Source organism: Gymnodraco acuticeps, unplaced genomic scaffold (assembly GCF_902827175.1).
Source record: "Gymnodraco acuticeps unplaced genomic scaffold, fGymAcu1.1, whole genome shotgun sequence".
NCBI classification, from domain to species: Eukaryota; Metazoa; Chordata; class Actinopteri; order Perciformes; family Bathydraconidae; genus Gymnodraco; species Gymnodraco acuticeps.
The window spans coordinates 2,538,102-2,561,202 of NW_022990047.1; the positions used below are offsets into that span (position 1 = coordinate 2,538,102).

A 23,101-nucleotide genomic window follows, 5' to 3' on the forward strand; every position below is an offset into this window, starting at 1 on the left:
CAGAGACCCAGACGTAATAGTACTGTACTGTATCATATTATTTTCGAATCAATAATTTTTCGAATTATGATTTTTTTTTTTTTAAATCTTTTTTTTTTTTATATAACCATTTTTCCTCATGGTCTCTCGCGCCCCCCCTGGCATGCCTCTACGCCCCCCAGGGGGGGCGCGCCCCACACTTTGAGAACCACTGAAGTAACCCAACATGTTAAACAGTAAAAGCAGTAGTCATATTTCGTGAACCCTTTGAAGAGTACTGTCACCGGTGTGATCGTTCTATAATACACAATTTAAGCCCGGGGGAGAAATGCTAACGCTACATTAGCATCTGCGATCTTTTGTACTTCATGCTATCTGCACAAATGGTTGACATTAAACATTAAAAAGACCAGGGTTGCATTCCAATAGTCCATTTAGCTTAGGAACCTTCCTAACGCAGTGAAATGACCCGGAAGTACGTCACTGGCAGCCATGCTAAGTGCCGTTCCAATTCTCCAAATGAAAGGAAAGGAGGTTTCAAACTTCCTTTATAACCTCCTTTAGCTTAGGAACCACTGGACCTCCCTAACCGAAAGGAGAGGAGAAAATGCTGCCCCACAATGCATTGCAGCCGCAGCATTTGCCATTGTCACGAGATGGGTCTAGCTCAAGCGGCAAACTGTGGGGTAGAGCCGGGAAGCCAATACGGAAGTGCCACACGCTGCAGTTCATATATTGGCCGATAGGCGATGGCTGCAGAAAGGAGCAATTTCCATAGACCCCATGTTAAAATGCCCAACTTTACAGCAGAAAAAAACATGTTTCTACCCCTGGCTCCATACATTGTATTATCGATATAGTTAGATTCCACCTTCATGATTATGGATCTGTGAGTGAATTGTTTTCTAACGCGACCCTTTTATTTATATTAGGTCTTAAAGTTTGTGCATAAATTAGGGCGTGGTCACATTGAGTGACGGCTCTGTCAAGTGCCTGCCGCTGTTAGCTTCTTGTCTCTCTGCTAGCTGCTCCGTGAAGCTAGCTACAGGGACTCTGCCTGCTCAGCTCATCCAGGAAACACAACTTGTAGCCGGCCGTGGTTTTTTGTTCTTCATGCTTATATATCGGACTATTGTGACTCGCTCTGCGGTTAAAACAGACGGTGCATGAATGCGGTTTTGCGGTAAGTGAAATTCTAGTGCTTTATTTATGTGTTAATGATTTTAATCAGCTACGTAATGAATGGTAAGGCTTGGGTTAGCATGTAAGCTAGTGGTAGCTACATCGGTGCTAACGATTGTAATCGTAGCCTCCAAGTTAAAATCATAGACTGTATGTATAAAGGTTACAACGAAATAGACAAGTGTTAAGTGGGATAATACTGTTGAACAAACGGCTTCTGTTTGAGGTTGATTAAAATAAGGTTACATCCTTGTAACTTAGAGATATTTTATTATGTAGGTAGAACTGTATGCATCTAAGGTTAATTTAAATTGGCTATGCTCAAGTATATAGACAAGCTAATGTCGAAGTAGTGTATGTGAAATCAACCTCACAATAAGATGTGTGTATATTACAATTATTAATGTCATATTTCAAGATGATTACTTAGATATTACAATATGGTTGGTTGAGCTGGAGTTCATTATTGAGCTTACACGTTAACGTCACAGTCATCTGAAGAACGAACCCAAACCTTGTTGTTTTTATTAATTGTATTACCAAATGGGTATCAAATAAACAGTAAGCATTGGTAACACAACTTCCAAAGTTACAGTAAAATATAAAGGCCCCTGACTCGGACAATACACAATCCAACATGTTCAACAGAAGAGAATCAGTTATATTGTTTGTACACATGGTACTTTACATATATATATATATATATATATATATATATATATGTTTGTTTAAGGTGTCCAGGTGATGCAGACAGGCTGGACCAGAGAGTGAGAGCAGTGCATGACATTAAGGATTTTGGGAGATGGCCCTGTGGGCCATCTAAGCTAATTTACAGATGGCCCTGAGCCCAATAGAGATTGCCCTGAAAAATGCGCGCGGACGAAATGGCACGAAGGGTTTGGGGGGCCTCCGTCCCCCTAGAAAATTTAGATTTTTGCAGGTCTTAGATGCTGTCTGGTGCATTCTCTAGACTGAATTATAAGATGAACCACCACAATATTGTATTGTACAATTTCAATTTTATTCTTCATTTCACTTGTTTGTTTGTTCTTGTTTGCTCGCTTGCATGCCCTGCATAGCTATAAGAAACACTTAAGTTGTTGGTCAAGACACTTTCCATCTGATGAAGGCAAATGCCTTCCCAGATGTAAAAAAGTAGAAAACATTACATTCAGTTATTAATGCCAAAACAAACATTATTTACACTAGTATGGCCCCTGTTAAAAATGTTTGTAATGTTATCTACTGTAAGTTGGTCGAACGAATGCCTCCTCATCCGGAAGCTGACCGAGCAGACCCGAGCAGCAGTCGAGAGGAGCCGAGCGCATCCGCGAAGCACACAAAATGGCGACGTCATAGTTCCCATTAGCCGGCAAATCTAAATGTCGGGTCAAAATAATTTCCCTTTAGCGCAATACCGCTTCAGTTGCGCCACTTATGTGACAGACAAAAGAGTATGTGACAGACGAGAATAGTCAATTCTAATGTCTAACACGTAATGTGGAGAAAGAGATGTCCTGTGTGGGTTGATTGTGCGTTGATCTGTTGGTAATGACTCGGGGTTCCGGTGGGCATATAAACAAATACATAATGCTGCGCTATACTTTGTGGCCTCACCCAGTTGCATAGCGACACTTATTGTGTAGACCTGTGTCTTTTAATAAACAGGTAGTCATATCATTAGCTAGAACTAGCTGAATCTGATCGATATTGACATAAACGCGAGTGAAGTCTAATCTGACGGGCGAGAGAGATCAGCTGAGCAGGCTGACGAGTGGACACGCAGCTCTGCATGATCACATGCAGCGGTGAGCGGACAAAACACACACTTCAGGTTAGAATATCACACGTAGCTATTTTAATTACCTCTCAAACTACCTAAACTAGTTATAGATATGTTCAGTTTTACTGTCGGGTCACTCATTACTGGATCCGCAAGCTGCATGATACTGGCACAATAGATTGCCCGATCGGGCAACCAGCAGGTGAGGCTTCATTGCCCGAGCTAAATACTAGATGGCCCCGGGCCATCGGGCAGTCCTTAATGTCGAGCCCTGGAGAGACAGAACTGGACTCCTCACAGCAGTGAACTTCAGCACAGGTACAAAGACTCTTTTTTCATACTGTACAAAGAATCAAGAAAGATATTGGTTTAAATGAATGAAGTATTGACTTGAATACACTGATATACATTCCATTAAACAATACTAAATACTAGATCACCTACACATCAGTTAAGTTGAGGGTTTTTTCCATGCAAAAAGTTACATTTAGATGATAACAAGCAATATGACTGTCAGCTTTCTAATTTAATGTATTGAAGGCAAAGATATTTAACACATAGTAAGAACTGCTACTATTTATCTCTCAATATTGTCTGTAAAGAACGTGGTAAAAGTGATTCTTTCAGTGAGACAACAGAGCAAGCTTCTACAGTTGCACTACGTTTTGATAACAGTTAAATATTATTTTGATAATAACATATTTCAATGTTGATGAACTTCATACTGTTCATTCATAATCTGATTGTCTTTGTAGCTCATTGTTGAAATAAAAAAAAAAACATTACAATTACAAAATAATTATATCTACAGCCTCTAAACACACAAACACACCGCTTTCATAAATAACACACTTGTTCTGCAATAATATGTTTTATGTTTCCTGTCATTTTTGTTAGGAAAGGACATGCCTGAAAGACAGGACATTTTCTCCTTCTCTGAGGGTCAAGAAGAACATCCAAGAGGAACTTTAAAAGCTGATGTTATGAGATTTTAAGACCAGTACAGGACATTCACTAAGAAACTACTTTTATTGTAAAAACAGTCAGCTGATCGAATGCAGCTATTTCCACATCTACACTCCATCAGCTGATTATTTCTATTTGCCTCACTTTATGAGCTTCACAACATGTACCTTGTTTTGCAACGTCACAAATAAATGGGGCCAATCTTCAGTCAGATGTGAATGTGTAATCTAACATTTTCAGTAAGAATAATGGACAAAAGGAGTGCAAATACAAATACAATTTATTGAAATGTGAACCAAAAGTTAATCAAATGTTTTAAATAAAAAGCACATATGGACAGAAGGTGTAAACCTATTAAATGTATTAAACACATTTAGTCAAATAAAGTGACCGACTAGGCCTGTGCAGTTGGTATCAGCTTTGCCCAGCATGGGCTCCTTCATCAGCCCTGGTCCTCCTCGCAGAGGAAAGACCCTCAGTCCTCTCCAAACCAACAGACAGGACGTCCATCACACGGAGGTTTCTCCCTGAAGTCTCTGCAGCTCTCTGGACACCAGGCTGTCTCAATCCGTCCACACTGAATATGAGATTGGGAAAATGAAAATAATAAATGCTTTAGACAATAAGAAACATAAAGTTGACTGTTGAGTTGCTCAGTTTTTTTTGATTGTCAATACTATTACTGTATAACTAATATCTCAGGTTAAGAGGCACATTCAAATAAAGATTGGTCTTTAAATACATTTTGTCTTTTAATTGTTTGTCTAAAGTCAAGGATCTATAACTGGTACTTAGTTTTAATGATAGTCTGGTTATTATGCTGTTTGGAGGAGGCCTCACAGGTAAGAGCGCTAACTAGCTACCATCACATATACCTTAGCTTGACTTAAACGTATAGTTAAGTGATATCAAAATATAAATAACTAATGTCATGCAAACATATTAATATTTGCTTGATTCCAGTGTTGAATTTATCACAATTGCATACAAACGTTAAGGGGTTTTAAGATTCTGAAGTATTATGCTAAAAGCTCAATAACTTAGATTATTATTTATAGTTTTTGCTGAATAGTTTCATGTCCGCTTACCTTAGAACCGTAAAATGCGACGGCAGCGTGCAGATGTGGAGCATGTTAGCTTAGCTTGGTAGCTTCAGCTAGCTCTGGCACTTCCAGCTCGGTGGCAGCAGGTCCCGCCTCGGCTCCGCCTCTTTGCCCTTATTTGGAGCAGGCTGGAGAAGGCGGGAGTTGAACTCTGGCGTCACTGTCGAGCCGTTAGTGGCCGACTCCGCCTACTAAGGGCTTCACGGCAACTCTGCAGAATCCTATGGGTGACGTCACGGACCCTACGTCCATTTATATATACAGTCTATGGTCTGGCTGCAGTCGCAGCAAGGAGGCGGATCGTATAGGGGCGTTTCCTAACTTTTTTTATCCAATAGAATGACACTCAGCAGAAATACATACTGTAGGTGACAGTAATGCAATTTAAGGGATTCCAGCTGCTTTTATAAATCCTCGCAGAATAAGTCATTCGTTCTTTCACGATGGCCGAACAACAAGTTGAAACAGCGGTAATAGTATTTTCCAGAGATGCATGTTTATATTTATTGTAAAGTCATTTTTCTTAACACACAATTGTCTCGTTATCAAAGTACAACATCGACTGTCCAACCTTGTGAAGCGTTAATAAAGTAAATAATAGTTGTATGTGGTAAAAATGTTTGTGGTATTAAATGCTAACTTAGCATGATGCTATAAACACGTTGGCCTATAGTCCCGTTTGCAACCAGGCCTACTCTACTGTTGTAATAACGTTAAGCTTAGATAGGTCAATAGATTATCAGACTCGGTAACAATACTGATTTGTGTTACCAAAGCTGATCATCTAATTGACCTAAGGTTAGCGTATATGCTGTGATGCTAACCAGCACTTAGCATGATGCTAGTGTACTGTTGTGTACTGTTGTATTATCTTGGAAATATAAGTAGGCCTGCCCTACATACTGTAACTTAATCAAATAATATGGTATGGATTCGGATAGACAACATGGCTAGCTTGGTTGGTTGAATTGAGTAATAAGATGTGCGGTACTGATTAAGGTTGTAACTGTAACAGTTTGTAACTACTAGTTGTAATGAACCAGACGAGAGACGGACGCATCCTTTCAGTAAATGTCGGCTGCTAATCAATATGTAAAAATAACACTTCGGATGGGTCTTCTATAATTATGTAACATTAGTTATTGCATCATCAGAAAAGATGAGCTGGCAGGATTCTGCAGCATTGACTGTTTCTATGATGCTGGAGGCACCTTCCAAGAATAAAATGTTTGTTTAATAAAGACTTTCCTCTTTGTATGTACTGTATATATTTTTTTATTAATCTTACCACCAGACACAACATGAACAAATGAATGATACACATCAGGACAGTAACTTAAACTTCAGTATTTTAGGTGTACAGAAACCTCTATTCATGTTGTTAAATGATATATACAGCAATATCTTCCATAAAACGTAGTTGATTGATTTGAATAATAATTACTACCATTGCACAAACAGTGAAAAATATATGCCTACAATTGATGAATTTGTCTTCTCTGTGGGTTGTATACTCTTCATTCTTTATGCAAATTAATTATAATTATTATTTTTCAAAGTTCGTTTGATTCATTCAAAGCATTAAAATAAATGAGAAACAGAGCGTCATATACCTTTAAGAAATACGTGGGGGCGGGGTTCATAACCCTTTAGGAAACGCCCCTATACGATCCGCCCCTATACGATCCGCCTCCTTGCTGCGGTCTGCAGCCAGACTCGATTATTGATCGGGCAGAGCTGCAGATCGGGTAGTGACAGTCACTACCCGATCTGCAGCTCTGCCCGATCTGCAGTGCGCATGTGCGAGATGGTCCGCCATATTGGACAACTCCGTACGGCAACCCAAGAAGGACACTTGACACAGTGGCTTTTAGCAAAGCTCAAAAATAAAACTCGAGAGAGATGAGTTATTGTTATTACAACGTGACTTCACTATTATTTAACAACTCTTTTTAGTGGGTTCTTTTATTTGGGGTTAAGTACATTGTCAGAATAAGTGAGAAATGAATTTAACTTATTTTAGACAGCTATCATACTGAATACATATTTACTGTGAATGTATGCAAAATGTATGGCATATAGCTGTCTAACAGAAGTTAAATCCATTTCTCATTTATTCTGACAATGTACTTAACCCCAAATAAAATAACTCAATGAAAAGAGTTGTTAAATACTAGTGAAGTCACGTTGTAATAACAATAACTCATCTCTCTCGAGTTTTCTTTTTGAGCTTTGCCAAAAGCCACTGTGTCAAGTGTCCTTCTTGGGTTGCCGTCCGGAGTTCTCCAATATGGCGGACCATCTCCCACATGCGCACTGCAGATCGGGTAGTGACAGCCATCACAACAGTCGGCCGTTCACGGAAATAACCGATTATGACCGATAAATTATATCATGAAAGTTACGGTGCTTATTAAGCATTTTAAAACGTATGTGGTAAGTTGCCAAAGTGCTTTTTTCTGAACGTTCATCAGTATTATAATCAAAAAGAGAAATATGAACGTTAGTTTTTACTGAAATGATCAAATAAAGTCAACATCTCACAGTCTTTACTGAGCTGTGTGGGGTTTGTTCAACTTTTAAAAGATGTTTGAATGGTGATGTACACAGTGATAGATGTTAAGGACTAACGTTTATAATAAATACATTTGTATTGATTTTAAGATATTTTCATACAATCATACGTATTGGGATCATTTGTATTAATGTGGACCGGAGGGAGAGGGAGACGAGCATAAGTTTCACTTTCCTTTTTTATTTCAATTCCAACTTTGGTCATGAAGAATATGTTTCTCTGTTGTCCACGTTCATAAAGCATAAAACAACAGCATCAGAGCACGGTGCAGAGTCTCTCGATGAGTTTACAGTAGTCCCTCGTTCTTATTAAACATCCATGTTGTAGTCCGCTGTATAGAAAACTGTAGTTTCCATAGTTTCCCCACAGCAGCAGACGCACATTCATGACGTCCGCTGGCGCATCATAAAGACGTCGGATAGTGAAAGTGCATTCGGATTCTCTAAAGTACCGCGGTCTCTTCTCCTAAGTCCTTTTGAATTCTCCTATCCACTATCCCTTAACCCCGTGGCGTTTCACTCAGAGGTCAAGGAATAGGAGATAGGGTTAGAATTTAGGAGCTGATTTTTGGATTATCGGAACGCAACCCAGGCAGTTCAGAGAGAATCAAAGGAAGGCAGGCAGGCAGCTTTGCATGACATTCTTCTGGACGTGTTTCATTGTGGTGATAGTGAGGGTAGTCAATCGTTTTGTTGACAAGACAGTAGTGACGGCCATCTTGGTGACGTGTGTTGTTCTGCGAGACCAGAGATGTAGTTCATCGAGCGTTTCACACAAACAAATGTGTTACTTCACAGTTTTACAACACATTTTATTTTTTTGACTTGCAAAAATTATCTTTTAAATTGACAAACATCATATATATATATATATATATATATATATATATATATATATTAGGGCTGTCAAGTTAACGCAAAAAAAAATTAACGCCACTAATTATTTTAACGCGATTAACGCATGTTTATTTTTTTTCCTCGGCCGCCCCGTAGTTTCAGAGCGCATCGAGTTTAAAATACCATCTACAAGCTGATGCTGACAGCCCCGCTCCTGCCGCCCGCTTGTGGCAGACCACACTTCCACGCTCACCGGCAGGCACCAGGAGGTATGTGTGTGTATGTGTGGCCCGAGCGAGCGAGAGAGAGACCTTACGTGCATTGTTGTTGTTAGCATCTGGTGCTAGCTAGCTGCGCTAACGGATATACGGAGCTGTTTAAATGAAAACAGAGGAGCGACATTTCGTCACAACTGCGCAGAGCACTTGACTTTATGCAGGAAGCCAGACAGTGGGACATTGTACGAAAAGTCAGCACACTCAGCATGGATAGTGCGCGACATGATTGCAGCGTCCAGGCAGCTCCCGTTCGAGCATATGCCTTGAGTTGCACATAGCTCTCCCACACACACACACACACACACACACACACACACACACACACACACACACACACACACACACACACACACACACACACACACACACCACACACACACACACACACACACACACACACACACACACACACACACACACACACACACACACACACACACACACACACACACACACACACACACACACACACACACACACACACACACACACACACACACACACACACACACAACACACACACACACACACACACACACACACACACACACACACAACACACACACACACACACACACACACACACACACACACACACACACACACACACACTTTGTATTGTATTATTGTATGAGAGGTTCCAGGTTGAATTGAGGCGAATATTTGTAATGTTCAGAGGTTGTTGTGTTTAATATTCATGAGAATATTTGTCATTGTTCAAATGATAATAAACATTAGCATAAAGCATATTTGTCCACTCATATGTTGATAAGAGTATTAAAAACTTGAAAAATATTCCTCTAAGGTACATTTAGAACAGATCAAAAATGTGCGATTAATTTGCGATTAACTATGGACAATCATGCGATTAAATATTTTAATCGACTGACAGCCCTAATATATATATATATATTATTTAATAGTTTAACATTTATTTTCTTGCTGTTTATAATTATCATTTATTTATATGTATTCTTAGTTGACTTCATGAGTTAAAGTAGTTTCTATGCTTTTATTTTGAAGGCATGTTTTGGGCACTGGGTGATTAGAGCACCTGGTGTAATTGTATATATTGGAGACAGGTGGGTGGTGGGAGCCAGAGCACTAGTAGTCGGCAAACGTTTTTTTTTACCAGGGTGTTTCAAGCCAGCAAAAGGAAAGCCATAGGAAAGGCTTAAGGAAAAGGGATATAGGAAACCTGTTTTTTGTACTTTGTTATCGGAATAAACTGCACAAATGGAGAATCTTGTCTGGACCTGGATCATTGCCCTGCGTAAGATCCGCTAACGAGTGCCTCAGCGGCTGTATTATTTTAAGTTAATTATCTGTTTTATTTCTATATGATTTTGGCCGCTACATGTGTAATTCGTGGCACAATTCAAACGGGATCGAAAGATAATCTTTCTCTCTCCATTGACTTCAATACATAATTTTTCCGAAATAAGGTCCCATGGAGGTCCACCGGAAGGGGAGGGACTTCGCCACTCGATAGGCATGCCAACTTGATGCTCTGCTCACAGATGAGCATACAAAACTGTTGAGATGATGACGACCAGTATGTGTGTGTATATCTTTTTCTTTGTGGGGGTCTGCCCCCAAAAAACAGTTTTAAGTCCTGAGAAAGTCAAATAAGACGGTGTGTAAAACTACACTGCCCAGCATATACTTCTGCCAGGGGATGCCACCCCTCAAAATCTCCTGCCACTCCATGAATATTTTTGAAAAATGTCTATGCACACGTTATTATTATTATTTTTTTTAAATTTGTAATCATTTCTTTTTATTTGTAATCATCTCGCGACCCCCACTTTGGGAACCCCTGATCTATACTACATATATAAACACACACACACACACACACACCTGTTGCAGCATCTCCTCTGTGGCATTGAGTTTCTCTCTGTGCTCTTCCAAACACAGGTCCAGGTCTCTGATCTTTTCTCCCTGAGCCTCCACCTGGTCTGTCAGCACGCTCACCTGCGAGGAACCAAGAAGTCACTCAATGCAAAAGAAAAGTAAGATTGTATTTCTACCTAACATGAATATATATGAAAAACGTGGTTCTTTATTTTATAACTGCTAGATGGTTACCTGAAGGACCAGAGACTCCTTATCAGTTTCGATTCTGGAAAGCCTCTCCTGGTAGTGGTCGCCACCGCTCAGAGAGATGTGCCCGTTAGACTGCAGGGCGACAGTAAATGTGGATTAAAAAAGAACCATGAGAGAACTGACATTTTAAAGAGCAGACAAGGGTAAGGGAGTCGGTACAGGTAAGTTAATAATTCTGCTGATAACAACCTTAGGAAGGTTTCAGCGCCTAACACTGATCTCAGATTAAACTGTCTGTGCTGCTTTACAAACAAAACCTTACATGGCTGAGAAGAAGGCTCTCATTCACACTGCAGTGCACAGAGTGACTTACAGCATTACACACAAACTCTGGCATTTATCTGGCCTGCAGCCCATCGCTCTCCCAAACAACGCTCTGGTTCCCAAGAAGTCAGCGTGTTCCTTGCAGCACACAGGCTGGGACATTTACAACACTAGCATTTCATTTTGCATTCCCAGGGAACTCAGCAGAGGAAGATAGCCTATCCTTTGCTTAGCAAACAAGTCGCTCGCCTACTTTCACACAGGACTGTTTGCCCAAGATTGTCTACAGTCATACAGTGTTAATGCAGCAGGCTGAGTGAGCACAACCAGAAGCAAACCAGATGTGCTAAAGCATGTTTTCAGCACAACCATCACAGACAAGACCTCCTCCACGGTTACGCAACTTCAACTGATTTAGATGCTGAAAGTGTTCCTTACTCCAGTTCCAGATTTTATCCAGATAAATCTGTTATGTGACAGAACCAATAGACTGACCTGACACCAGGCTACAGTATTCTGATGAGAAGATGTTACTGTACTTTGTGATCTTCACACTAAAGCACAGTTTTGATCTCGGCTAATGATGATGATGATCTGATCGGTTCAATGTTTCTAATGCTGCTTTTTTTTTAACAGATTTCAGAGTCTTATGCAGCTTGTTTCCTCCATGAACAAATCTTACCAGGTGACCTTGGAGCCACTCCACCAGACTGTCAGCTGTGGAGTCGGGGATCTGGCAGCGTAGACTTTCCCTTTCATCGGTGTCCATCAACTCCAGAACGCTACTGAGGTCTTCCAAAAGGTGAAGCGCCCGCAGGCTGCCCATGAAGGGAGAGGTAGGAGACTGGCAGTCATACATCCCATTGGAGTAGTCCAGAGCCTTGGAGCCTGAGCAGAAGTATAAATGACGAGGCAAACATTAGGAGGAGCTATAATCCAAAAAAAGACACGTATGTACTAAATCTAATACTTCACTAGAAAGTATATTCTCATGTACTTCCTAAAACTACTGCTCTTAACAGTACAGAGTTTTGCAATAAAGTAAAGATTTCTTGTGAAATACAAGCGACTTGACTTTTGATACTTCCCTTTTCCTATTATTAACAATGGTATGTACTGCCATCATAGGCAGACTGCTATGAAGTATAGGTCTAAAGTGAATTACATAATCATGTCATTCGGCTTCACTCTGACTTCCGATCCTCTAAGCCTAAGGCCACATCCATTTGCGACACTAAAGAATGAGGTAATAAAATGGTCTATTGAGACACGATATCATTTGGTGTTTACATTGTATAACATAGCTACAAGCCACGCAGCCTAGCACTGACATCACCTGATGTCCATTTAAAATGTCAGCGCTGCTATAAAGCATAACACTAGACAAAGCCTTATCAATGTTAACTCAACATGGAAGCGTTACACAACAGACACTGTGCTGATTTATGCTCTTACACAGCTGTAAAAACAGGAATTACCACATGGCTGCTTAAATATTTATAATACTAAGTTTATACTTAATTCTATAACAACACTTTACCTGCTATAATGCCATCCATCTGCTCCAGGGCGGCGGCCAACATGTCGCTGGCATCAGCCATCATCTTTAGTCACTGATTAACCTGAAGGAAACAATGAAACCGTAAAAAAAGAGAAAAAGGCTCAGGTTTAAAATCTGTTTTCTAACAGTATTTTAGTCATTTTTAAATAACAAAAAAAGCATCACAATACAGATGTTGCACTGATGATCATAGCTGAAAATGCACATTATTCAAAAGTCATATAAAGTGCTCTTATATATAAAAGCAGCTCCTAAAAATATCTACATTGGTAGTCTAACAAGTAGTAACAAAGTAAAAACAAGCAATCTCACATTCAACAGAAAGGAATTTTAGATTAAAAACATCCGTGATTGTTATGACTATTACCCCGCAGATAATCAGTTTAGTCTATGGAAACAAATCCTTGTGACAGCAGCTGCTGTGTGCTCAAGATGTGAATATAAACATTGTAGGAAGAGGACAAATCCAGCTAAATACAGTCGTACTCAACTTTCTAGACAAAGAGCGCCCATGTTGGCGTTACGCATACAGTATGATTACAGAAGGTTCCCACCCAGGAATTACACTGCAACTGCAGAACATCCTCAACAACCATATGCCAAAAAAGTGTTTGTGGGATGGGTTTGACTGAACTGACTGAATGATATGTCAGAAAGCAAAGAAACATCATAACCAGGGATCTGTGACAGCTAAAGGCACACAAGAGTGAAACATAAACGTCTAAAAAGGAAGTGATAAACGCTCCATGCTGCATAGATCTCATGTAAATGTGTCAGCATACGTGATGAATAATGCGATACAAAATATCAATCAGGCCATTAACCTTATTGGCCCCATCAATGTCCTGCCAAATGGACACTGGACACACTGTTCGGCGCAGAGATACATTTTAGTGTCCAAGCCTTGGACATCTGCCCAGGCAGCACAACGGATCTATTTTCTTTGGACGTTTAATCAAAAGGCTCTGCTGTATATACAGGCATGCACAGGCACGTCCCTTTTTCTTTTCATATCGGCTGCCACACATCCTGGGAGTGCCCCACAGTGGGACGTAGCCCCATTTACAAACTTTATGGAAACCACCCACAGACCTAACACTGTTATTTAAGCATTCCTGTGGGCATATTTTCCAATTTGTGTAAAATAAGCATGCACTAAAAACATAGGATCTCCACAACACACGCACAGTAGGCTGAGAGGAGATGAGAGGAACCAGCATGCCATCAGTCAGCTCCAGAGTAAATGCTGAGTGGTTTCCAACAGTAGGGATCTGAAGGGGGGTCAAAATGCCTCTCAGACGGCTCGTCTCACTTATTGGACAAGCAGACGTACACCATGACATTTAAACCATTGTTAATGTTTTGGGAGCATTAGCAGGTTGTAGGTTAGGGAACAGTGTGCTCAAATAACTTGAAGAATTTAAAAGATGTCATTTCAATGGGTGTGTTTCAGAGGGGACCTAAATATATCAGGCCTATGAAAATGGTACATTCAGCAGTAGGAATGCCCCATTTGTGGCATCTGAGTGACATTTGCACTTAATAGAAATATAGTCATATCAACATTATCTTTGGATAAAATATCAAAACCGTAACCAAAAAAGTTGTTTATTAACCCAATTATTTTTTGTTTTGGTTTATAGTATATTCTAAATGTCTTCATACTGGAGGAGTATCAACTGCTGGTATTTTGTGTGTGTGTGTGTGTGTGTGTGTGTGTGTGTGTGTGTGTGTGTGTGTGTGTGTGTGTGTGTGTGTGTGTGTGTGTGTGTGTGTGTGTGTGTGTGTGTGTGTGTGTGTTATTCACAGCTCAGGCTAAGAAAGAGCTGGCCAAACTGTATACAGTTATGTCCTTCAGGCCAATACATGTGTACAGTACACACTGAGGCAAATGTTGTGCAACAAGAAGGAGAAAAATAGTTGGCGTAGACTTGCTTAAATCCATGTGATGGTTTTACTTTTTTCCAGACTGACGTTTCTTATTTTAAAAACTACAATCTACATCAGATTCAGGGCAGGAAATAGGACTTAAAGGAGCTTAAAGAAATCACTACACTCCCACAACAGATGCAGTGGTCCAGTCTTTAAAGCACAGACACATTTTGGATCATGATGACTCAAACTGGAATGGAGGCCTGCAGGGTATCCTCCTCAAAAAGCCGAGTCAGCTCTTCTCTCAGAGCAGAAAGGCAAATATGGGTAAGGTTAACACTTGGCTTACAGCAAACAGACTTCAAACAGATTAGGCCAAGACCAGACCTGCTGCTCGGAGAGCTGCTGTCCACGTGCCAACAATACACAACAGGTGTAAAGACTGAGCACTTCCCAGAAAGTCCAGAAAGAGATCAGCACAAAGAATGCCAAATTACAGAGGTCCACTCTGTCCTCACGTCCTGGGATGCCTCCACAGTAAGTACGTTTTGGGTAAACAAAGCAGGGTTGTCTAGCAAGCAGGCACCCTGTCTGCGCCTCACTTTGCCTAAAAAGCATTACTGGAGCAAGAAAGGATTATATTCTTGACTAATGGATTCATTGTTTGTCTATAAAATGTCAGAAAACTGAGAATATTCACATTAAGATATTCAAGAGCACATCTTCCCACAGCTTTGTCAAATAATGAGTATAATACTTATGACCAAAGCTTCAATGATATGTGGATTCAAAACAAATCCCAAACAATTATTTTTGATAAAAGATTTATTGTTTAAGTAAATGTTTCTGTAAACATCAGGAGTTTCCATAGGTGTTCTGTTCTGTAACATTAAGTCACACCTTGGAAACCTTGTTTGACTATTTTCTGACATTTTAGGCCATTACTTGAGATTTTTCACTTTTTGTTGAATTAAGAAAGCATTAACTAGGAGATATTGGCACCTGTATTTTCCCGTAAGTATATATTTCATCGGTGCACGCTTGTTTTCAAAGGAGACATCTCAAAAATCCCAACAAGCAAGCATCTCTCTCAAAAACAGAGTCTCACTGTCCGCCCTTCTATGAGCACCACTTACACCAACCATAAGACGCACAGAGAGGGCTTTGTTCGTGGTAGTGGGGTATTTTGACTGAGAGGCATGAGAAGACAAAGACGAGAAAAAAATGCAATGTTACGCTACAGTACACATGGCATTTGGAACAACACCTGCCTGCGTACTCTGTCCAGACCCAAAGAGCCTCAAAGCAAAACAAAAAGAAAGAAGAAGCATTCAAAAAGCAATCTTGCCCTTTGGTGAAAACATCCATATAATTCATGGAGACATGCGGAGAATAATGAATACAAGGGGGAGAGTGGACCGCTATAATGGCTTTTCAAACCCGTCAGCTCTGATCCCTTCAGGCAGGGAAAAACATCAAAACCCATCCACACTGGACAGACACTAGAGAGCGGACGTATTTCTGGTGAAAAAAGAAAAAGGGAAGATCGTGTAGTCCTCAATCCAGAATGACCTATACTCTTGAGCACACAGGAAATGGAGAGCAACATAGAAGCCTCAGGGCCACTTGTCTCTGAGGGGAGAAAGTGTTTACAGCAGTCATGCAACTGCCTTTAACAGCTTGTGCTTTAGTTGCACTGGTGGTAAAAGAGCCCGGGAAGAGAGGAATTTACAATCCAGACATAAATCACACAGCCTTTTGCTTTACGTAACACAAAGCAATCTACGTATAGCTTTTTTTGTAGAAACCAGGTCTCACCACATAATGACACTTTCAATCCCTTGAGTCATCCGTGCCATGTCTAAGTCTTTACCTTTACCCCTTGTTTCCATGAGTATAGCTTAATTCTTGTTTCCAGACCTCATCATCAATTTGACTTCAAACCATGAAGGCTCTGTTCAGCGCTAAACATACTGTACCATGGGTAAGCTTCTCTTTAGACTTCATCCAAGTCTAAAGAACGACTGAAGACCTATCTTTTTACATTGGCTGTTGTTTATACTTGAGATGTGTGATGTGGTCTGTTATGTTTGTTCCTTTCGGGACTCGACGTGGTCAGTGTTTTGTTGTTATCGTATTCATGTTTCTGTGGTCTTAATTTGAACTTTTGTTCTTTCTTGTGAGGCTTTCGGTGAAAGGTGCAATACTAAATAAACATATTATTATTATCATTATTAAGTGTGATTTTGGCACTCACCATATACCCTGTCGTGCCACACCATACAAGATATGATCTTGTGACAGGGCTTATGTTATCCAGTACAAGTTAAAGGATGCATGAATGTAACGGTGCAGTGAGCAGGCGGCTGTCTGCTGATTCTCCGGGTGTTTACACTCTCAGAGCTTTCCCCAGCCGCCGGCAGGGCGCTGCTCTCGTATAACCTGCAGCTATTTCCAACCCGAGTGAGCAGGCAGAACACATCATCACTAATGTTATACCACCAAACAATGCGGCTTATATGAAAGATGGTGTGGGTGCGAGGCTGATTGAGCCTTTTCTCTCTTTATAAACCATCAGGAACTTAAACTAAGTAACCAACAAGGCTTCTGTTTATAAACACACTGAACAAAAGATGGAAATTGACCTTGATTTGAAAAAAGAGGCAACGTGATAAAATCTTCACATTTTCTTCCTGGCTGAATTGCACGCACAGGATCATAGCTGCAATTCATTTATTTTAGACAGCAGCACACATTATTTTCATATTACTCACGCCTGCAATGCTTGCACCTTAATTTCACTTATTTGTCTTTGACGATGAGCCAAAAAGCAATACAACACTGAAGTGCACACGTGGTACACATAGGGTTAGGTTGTGCAAATCAAAACAGCTGAAGGTTTACACACATTTGCTTTTTTTCAGAGCATATGACATTATCGTCACTCTGTATCAGCAAAACAAGTAAAAGATACTTGAGTTTTATAAGCCAAGTGCTCATTCTAAGTCAATTCCTTGGATTGTTTACTTTTGCTAAAGTAAAGACTGGAACGAAGTGAAATGGAGATTAATTTGGGTTTCCATTAACAGCTGGACAATAATTAACATCTTGAAGGAAACCCCCAGAGTTAAATAAGAAAACAACTTCTTAAACTATCCCACACTTTGGATGTTATAGAAACTGAAGTGTTAATAAACTAATTGGATGCTCAGGCAGAGGTATTAACTGGAGGACAATTCAACAGCTGATCAAATGTCATGGCAGACAGTACACTTTACACAGTTACAGTATGGTTCATCTTGGATAACTGGATTATAGTCGGTTCAAAAGTTTGTCAGCACCACCTCAAGGCCACATCAAAACAGATGAAGTCTAAAGTAAAAAGAGGTGGGCTCTGGGAGTATCTCACTAACCACAATGTCTGGCAGAGGCAGAGTCAGAAACCCACGTCAGAAACCTTTAACCTCCCTTTACATAGCCGGGTCCCACCAAACACCATCGTTGGGTTTTGGTGTAAAACATTAACGTCCCTATGCAATTGTAATGTTAGGATGACCCAAAAACATATGCTCGCGACGTTCTCTCTCCGTTTTAATGTGCAACAAGTGGAAAACTAACTAGCATAGCGTTACTAGCTGGTAAACTGTTGGGATGCTAGAAACCCCAGAAGTCCCAGGACCATTTGGAAAACAATTTCACAGCGGAAAAACTAAAAAAAGTGGCCTTAACCGTTACAACATGAGTCACAGCAGTCCGTTTGTTCCGAATAAACGCCAGCACCTCATAAACCCAAGTTAGAATGCATAACAAATCACAGCCAAAACTTCAACTTACCGGAAGTCTGCTCGACAAGATTTCGGGATTTCCTTCAGTTTGTTTTCTCAACTGTTTACAAAACCTCCACAATGCTCAGTTTCTGAACTTCTCCGTGCCAACCAGTGTTACCCCCGTCCGTCCACATCGCTACGCCATGATGTCGAAGTGTCAGAGCTTGTTAGTTGTTGGAAAACTCGGGACGTCACGGCTGGAAAATCCCGCCCCGCTGCGACCGGGATTGGCCCGTGTGCAGGAACTTTTTACATGACGAGAGTAGTGGTGCATTCAATGTCACATAGGGAAGATCGGACACATGTAATCTCAGTAATAAAGTTAAAGAAGTGTCATTCAAAATAGTACATATCCTGTAAAAAATAAAAAAGAGAGATTTAAAATTGATATTGACTATTCTTGTAATTTCCATGAAGAAACCATTTGTCATTAATTCTCAGTTTTTGTATAGTTTTGGTCTATTGTTTTCTTAACTTAACTTCAGGATGAGGACATTTGTATACACTTTAAAGGTGATGGATTTGATTAAAATGACTTTTTTTTTAAATTATCTTTTGGGTAGAATGTTACATTCACAAGAATTAATTAATGGACTGAGTCTAAAGCAAATTATTTAAGATGTTTCCTCAGAATTACAATAATATGACACCACTATTACAAACAGTAAAAATCACAACCCAATCAAAACCAAATGTATTGATATTTGACTATTTTTTTCTTTTTATATTTCTTTCTTTCTTTATTTTATGTCAATATAATGTTTGATGTTTATATTTTCTTGAGTAAAGGAGATACACAATAGGCCTATATATGGAAGATCGGACAGGAGTGTAACTCCTCACTGTTGATGTCAGAGATGGGCAGGACGCAAATATAATTTTTTGAAAGCCATTCATATTTTCTGTTTATCTGTTTAACCGCAGACTGACAACCCTAAACTTGTCGACCTCAATGACGATGGTATCTTCCACGTTTTGCTTAACATTTAATGCAGCATTCCTCAAAGTCTGGGAGCTGTTCAGAAACAAGCACAGGCGACATCGAGTGGTCTAGAATTGTCAGTGGTGGAAGTAGCATCCACTATCCACAATGTAGTCATACTACTGTGAAAAACAGTCCGATACAAATACATGTTATGAGTTCAATTGTTTTATTTAAATAGAAGTACAGACACATTTACAGCAGTATTACCTCATATGCAGAACATTTGAAATACCCATTGTTGTTACGTATTATATCATTTGATTACATTATTGTCACGTTGTGTTGTAGCTGATCAAGATGAAGATGTTTCAACAACTTATTATTTTAAAGACACATTTTTGTATACACTAATATGTTTTGTCAGTAAATTATTTGTCTGCAAAGTAATTCAAAGTACAATATCTGCATCTAAAATTAAGTGGAAATAAATAATTAAATGACATTAAATGGAAATCCTGGATAATTGCAAAGGTATGCAGGGCAGGTGTTACATTGTACAAGCAGTCAAGGTAAAACAAGAGCTGTTGTAGACATTACAATATGTTTACATGAAACTGATTAAAGGGTTTATAATGGAAGTTTAATAAAAAATTATGAGAAACAACTAAAATGTCATTGTTTTATGATAGCCATACTATTTAATATAGATAGAAAACAAGGCAAATATGAATGCTTTTAATATCATCTCAAGGTAATAAGCCAAGAGCTACATGTTTTAGTGCTTTTCCAGATCTACGGTGTCACAGGGAATGGAAGCTGGGTGCACAAACATCGACATCAGTTAATTTCTTTGCTTCCAGTAAATATAAACCATACGGGTCAACCATGGGTCCCCTAAGCAGGGTCCTTTCCCGGGGGCCGCTCCACCCTCACAGTGTTGGGGTTACATTCCAGCATCTCCCTCATCCAATCATCATCCAGCGCTCCCTCTATGAACTCCTCCAGACTGATGACAGCTAAAGACATAATAGGGACAGACTCTTTTTAATATCATTTAGTTCTACACACTCCTTAATTCATGCCTGCAAGGGTTGTTACAAGAGAGCAAGAGCATGTTAATTAACTACTGTCAATATCATTTTGGAACATAAAATTATAATTGTATACCTAAATAAACCACATAGGAAGAATATTAGTTGTCTATGTTTTTTTTTCAATTTAAGTGTTATATGGACAACATTTACAACTCAAACTTCAGCAAAATATGTTGAAATCATCATGTTTAGTAGATTTACATTTAACATGTGGACATTTCAAATGCTACAGTTTTTATTATTTTATGCATTACCTCATTTCTACTCGGTTCATAACCTTTGAAAAAGGCAATTTGAGCTATTTTTTCAGAGTTTTCATTTTTAAACAAATTCCATGGAATTTGTTTAAAAATGTACATATGCACTCTTTAAAAACATATATGCAAAAATAATTTCCTTACCATTATTGTCTTTATCTAATCGCAGGAATATCCTGTTGGTACATTCTTCAGCTGTAAGTGGGTTGGGTTTGGTTAAATCAGCTGCTACCCCCATCTTATTCACAGCCTGTGAACAAATGAAAACACACGGCACTGAAAGATGATGGGGTATCATCTTAATCTCATGATACATGACAAACAGTGTGACACCAAGATGCACACACAAGCACAAGCACACACACACACACACACACACACACACCTGCATAATCTCCCGCATCTCCTCCCGAGTGATGGCTCCATCTCTGTCTTTGTCATAGAGCTTAAACGACCACCGCAGCTTTTCCACAGCAGAGCCTTCAACCAGCATGCTGATGGCCATGACGTACTCCCTGAAATCCACCACCCCGTCCTGAAGAGAAGCACTTTCATTATCATCTTGTATTGTTATTAACTCCTAATTATTTTTCAACATTATAAAGTGTTCAGGGTTGCATTATCGAAAAATCTGGCCATCATTTTTTTCTCAACTAATCAATTAATTGTTCAATCAATACATTTATAGAGAAAACATTTCCTATGTGACATGTGAAATATAGATCTAAAAACCACCTCAGTATTAGCACTTAAAAAGGTATGGCTTATTTAAAGTTGAGGTACCCAAGGATACTGTCTTTTAAAGTTTGTAACTTAATGGTTGTATGCACTTAGAGTAAGTTGCATTGGACACATTTTCAGTTAAATGGGTACCACTTTACAATAAGACAACCCTTATAAAGGATTCATAAAGGGTTTATAATTAGGTTGTAAACACTTTATCAAGCATTAAGCACCATTTATAACCCAGTTCTAACATAGTTTTCATACATCAACACAGGCTCTCTATTTGGCAAGATGACTAAGCCTTATACTGGCTACTTAGCGAGAATCAACTCACTGAGCAACATATACCAAGGATGCTGGCTGATGAAGAAGACGAAGTAAGCTAGGTAGCCAATATAAGACTTAGCAGTACAGATACATGTGGGCTCACTATTTGGCAACCGGTCACAGTTGCCCTGTTTATCTCATGTAAAAGCTTATTAATGATTTATAAAGGGTTCACAACCTAATTAATAAACGAATTACAAACTATTCGTAAACCCTTTATAAGGGTAGTCTTATTGTAAAGTGGTACCGTTAAAGGTAATGTTACATTTCTTTGGATTTGTCAGTAAAAAAAACGAATATATAGTTCAATATAGGAAATCTCCAAATAGCAAGAGGCTGAAAACAGCATATTTCTTTAATGAATAATTACTTATATATTTAATTAGTTAATGGATTAATTAATTAGTTGACTACTTGTTGTAGCCCAAGATATATTTGTTTGATTTATAAATTACAATCATCTTGTGAAGTAGGAAAACTATCCCTCCAGACTTGAGATTCAAAGATTCCATTTTAAGACTAGTGAGATATTTAGCATAAAGTCATAGAATCATTTTCCTACCTCATTATTGTCCAATGTGCGAAATATCTGTTCTGCATACTCAGCTGACTCACTGCCCCCTGTTCCATTGCAGAAATGCTTTTGAAACTCATGAAGAGTGATTAGCCCACTTGGACATTCAATAATAAACTTCCTATCAGAAAAACAAAGAAACAAATGTTTTTTAAAGGAAATAATGTCAGTTATTGTATTACACAAGAAAACACAGAGGGTCTGGGTGAGGGTCAGATCTGTAGCAGGAGAAACATGTCCTTTAAATTCAGAATTAAGAGAATTAAGGTCAACCTATCCCTATAAGCTTGCTTACACCTAGGGACAGTTCTTAGGTAATTTAATTAGGCCAAATGATTTTGAACCACTTTACTATAACATGGCAAAGTAAAGCTAAGCAGCAGTGTATCGTCGTGGAAATAAAGAAGGGCAAGAAACACAATTCCACAGGAAGTACAGAACAAAATAAAGTTACAAAAGGGCAAGTAGATACAATTTAAGATAGACAATTACATTTTCTCTTAAACAATAGCATTCTACAAAACAATTATAATTGTTTTGAATTAGGGTAGTTTCATGGTCATATCCATTACATAAAACCCTTAAGCTGCATCCATACAGTTGAAGCTATGCATGTACATTATAAAGTCAAGTGAAAATATTACCTGTACCATTCGTGCAGCTCCATCACATAAGACCCGCCTCTCCTACAAGGCAGGGTCGCAGCCTGGCCCATTCTGTGAAGGAGCAACAGCTCTGCATTCACTACTCACTTTATACACACACAACAAATCCCAGTTTATGCCGTGCTTTCCTAAGTGCTCCAGCCACCGCCTTATCACATTTGACAAATTACTCAAAGCCAATCTCCTTAGGGGGGAGGA

The 23,101-nt window shown here is 39.3% G+C and overlaps 2 protein-coding genes across 2 annotated transcripts in view; both read right to left on the reverse strand.

The window, feature by feature from the left end:
* ppfibp1b (PPFIA binding protein 1b) overlaps positions 1 to 18,553 on the reverse strand; it is a 39,511-nt gene extending 20,958 nt beyond the window's left edge. Inside the window, 5 exon segments of the mRNA XM_034215651.1 lie at positions 10,566 to 10,679; positions 10,794 to 10,883; positions 11,758 to 11,963; positions 12,616 to 12,697; positions 18,343 to 18,553. Coding sequence (XP_034071542.1) covers positions 10,566 to 10,679; positions 10,794 to 10,883; positions 11,758 to 11,963; positions 12,616 to 12,679 — 474 coding nt within the window. The 5' untranslated portion in view covers positions 12,680 to 12,697; positions 18,343 to 18,553.
* A 919-nt stretch (positions 18,554 to 19,472) lies between these two features.
* On the reverse strand, positions 19,473 to 23,015 carry si:ch211-245j22.3 (uncharacterized protein LOC563798 homolog). Its single transcript, XM_034215626.1, has 5 exons — positions 22,883 to 23,015; positions 22,227 to 22,359; positions 20,997 to 21,146; positions 20,756 to 20,861; positions 19,473 to 20,276 (listed from the first exon to the last, which is right to left on the reverse strand). The coding sequence occupies exons 1-5, from the start codon at positions 22,951 to 22,953 to the stop codon at positions 20,155 to 20,157; spliced, it is 582 nt and encodes a 193-aa protein (XP_034071517.1). The 5' UTR covers positions 22,954 to 23,015; the 3' UTR covers positions 19,473 to 20,154.
* Positions 23,016 to 23,101: the final 86 nt, after the last annotated feature.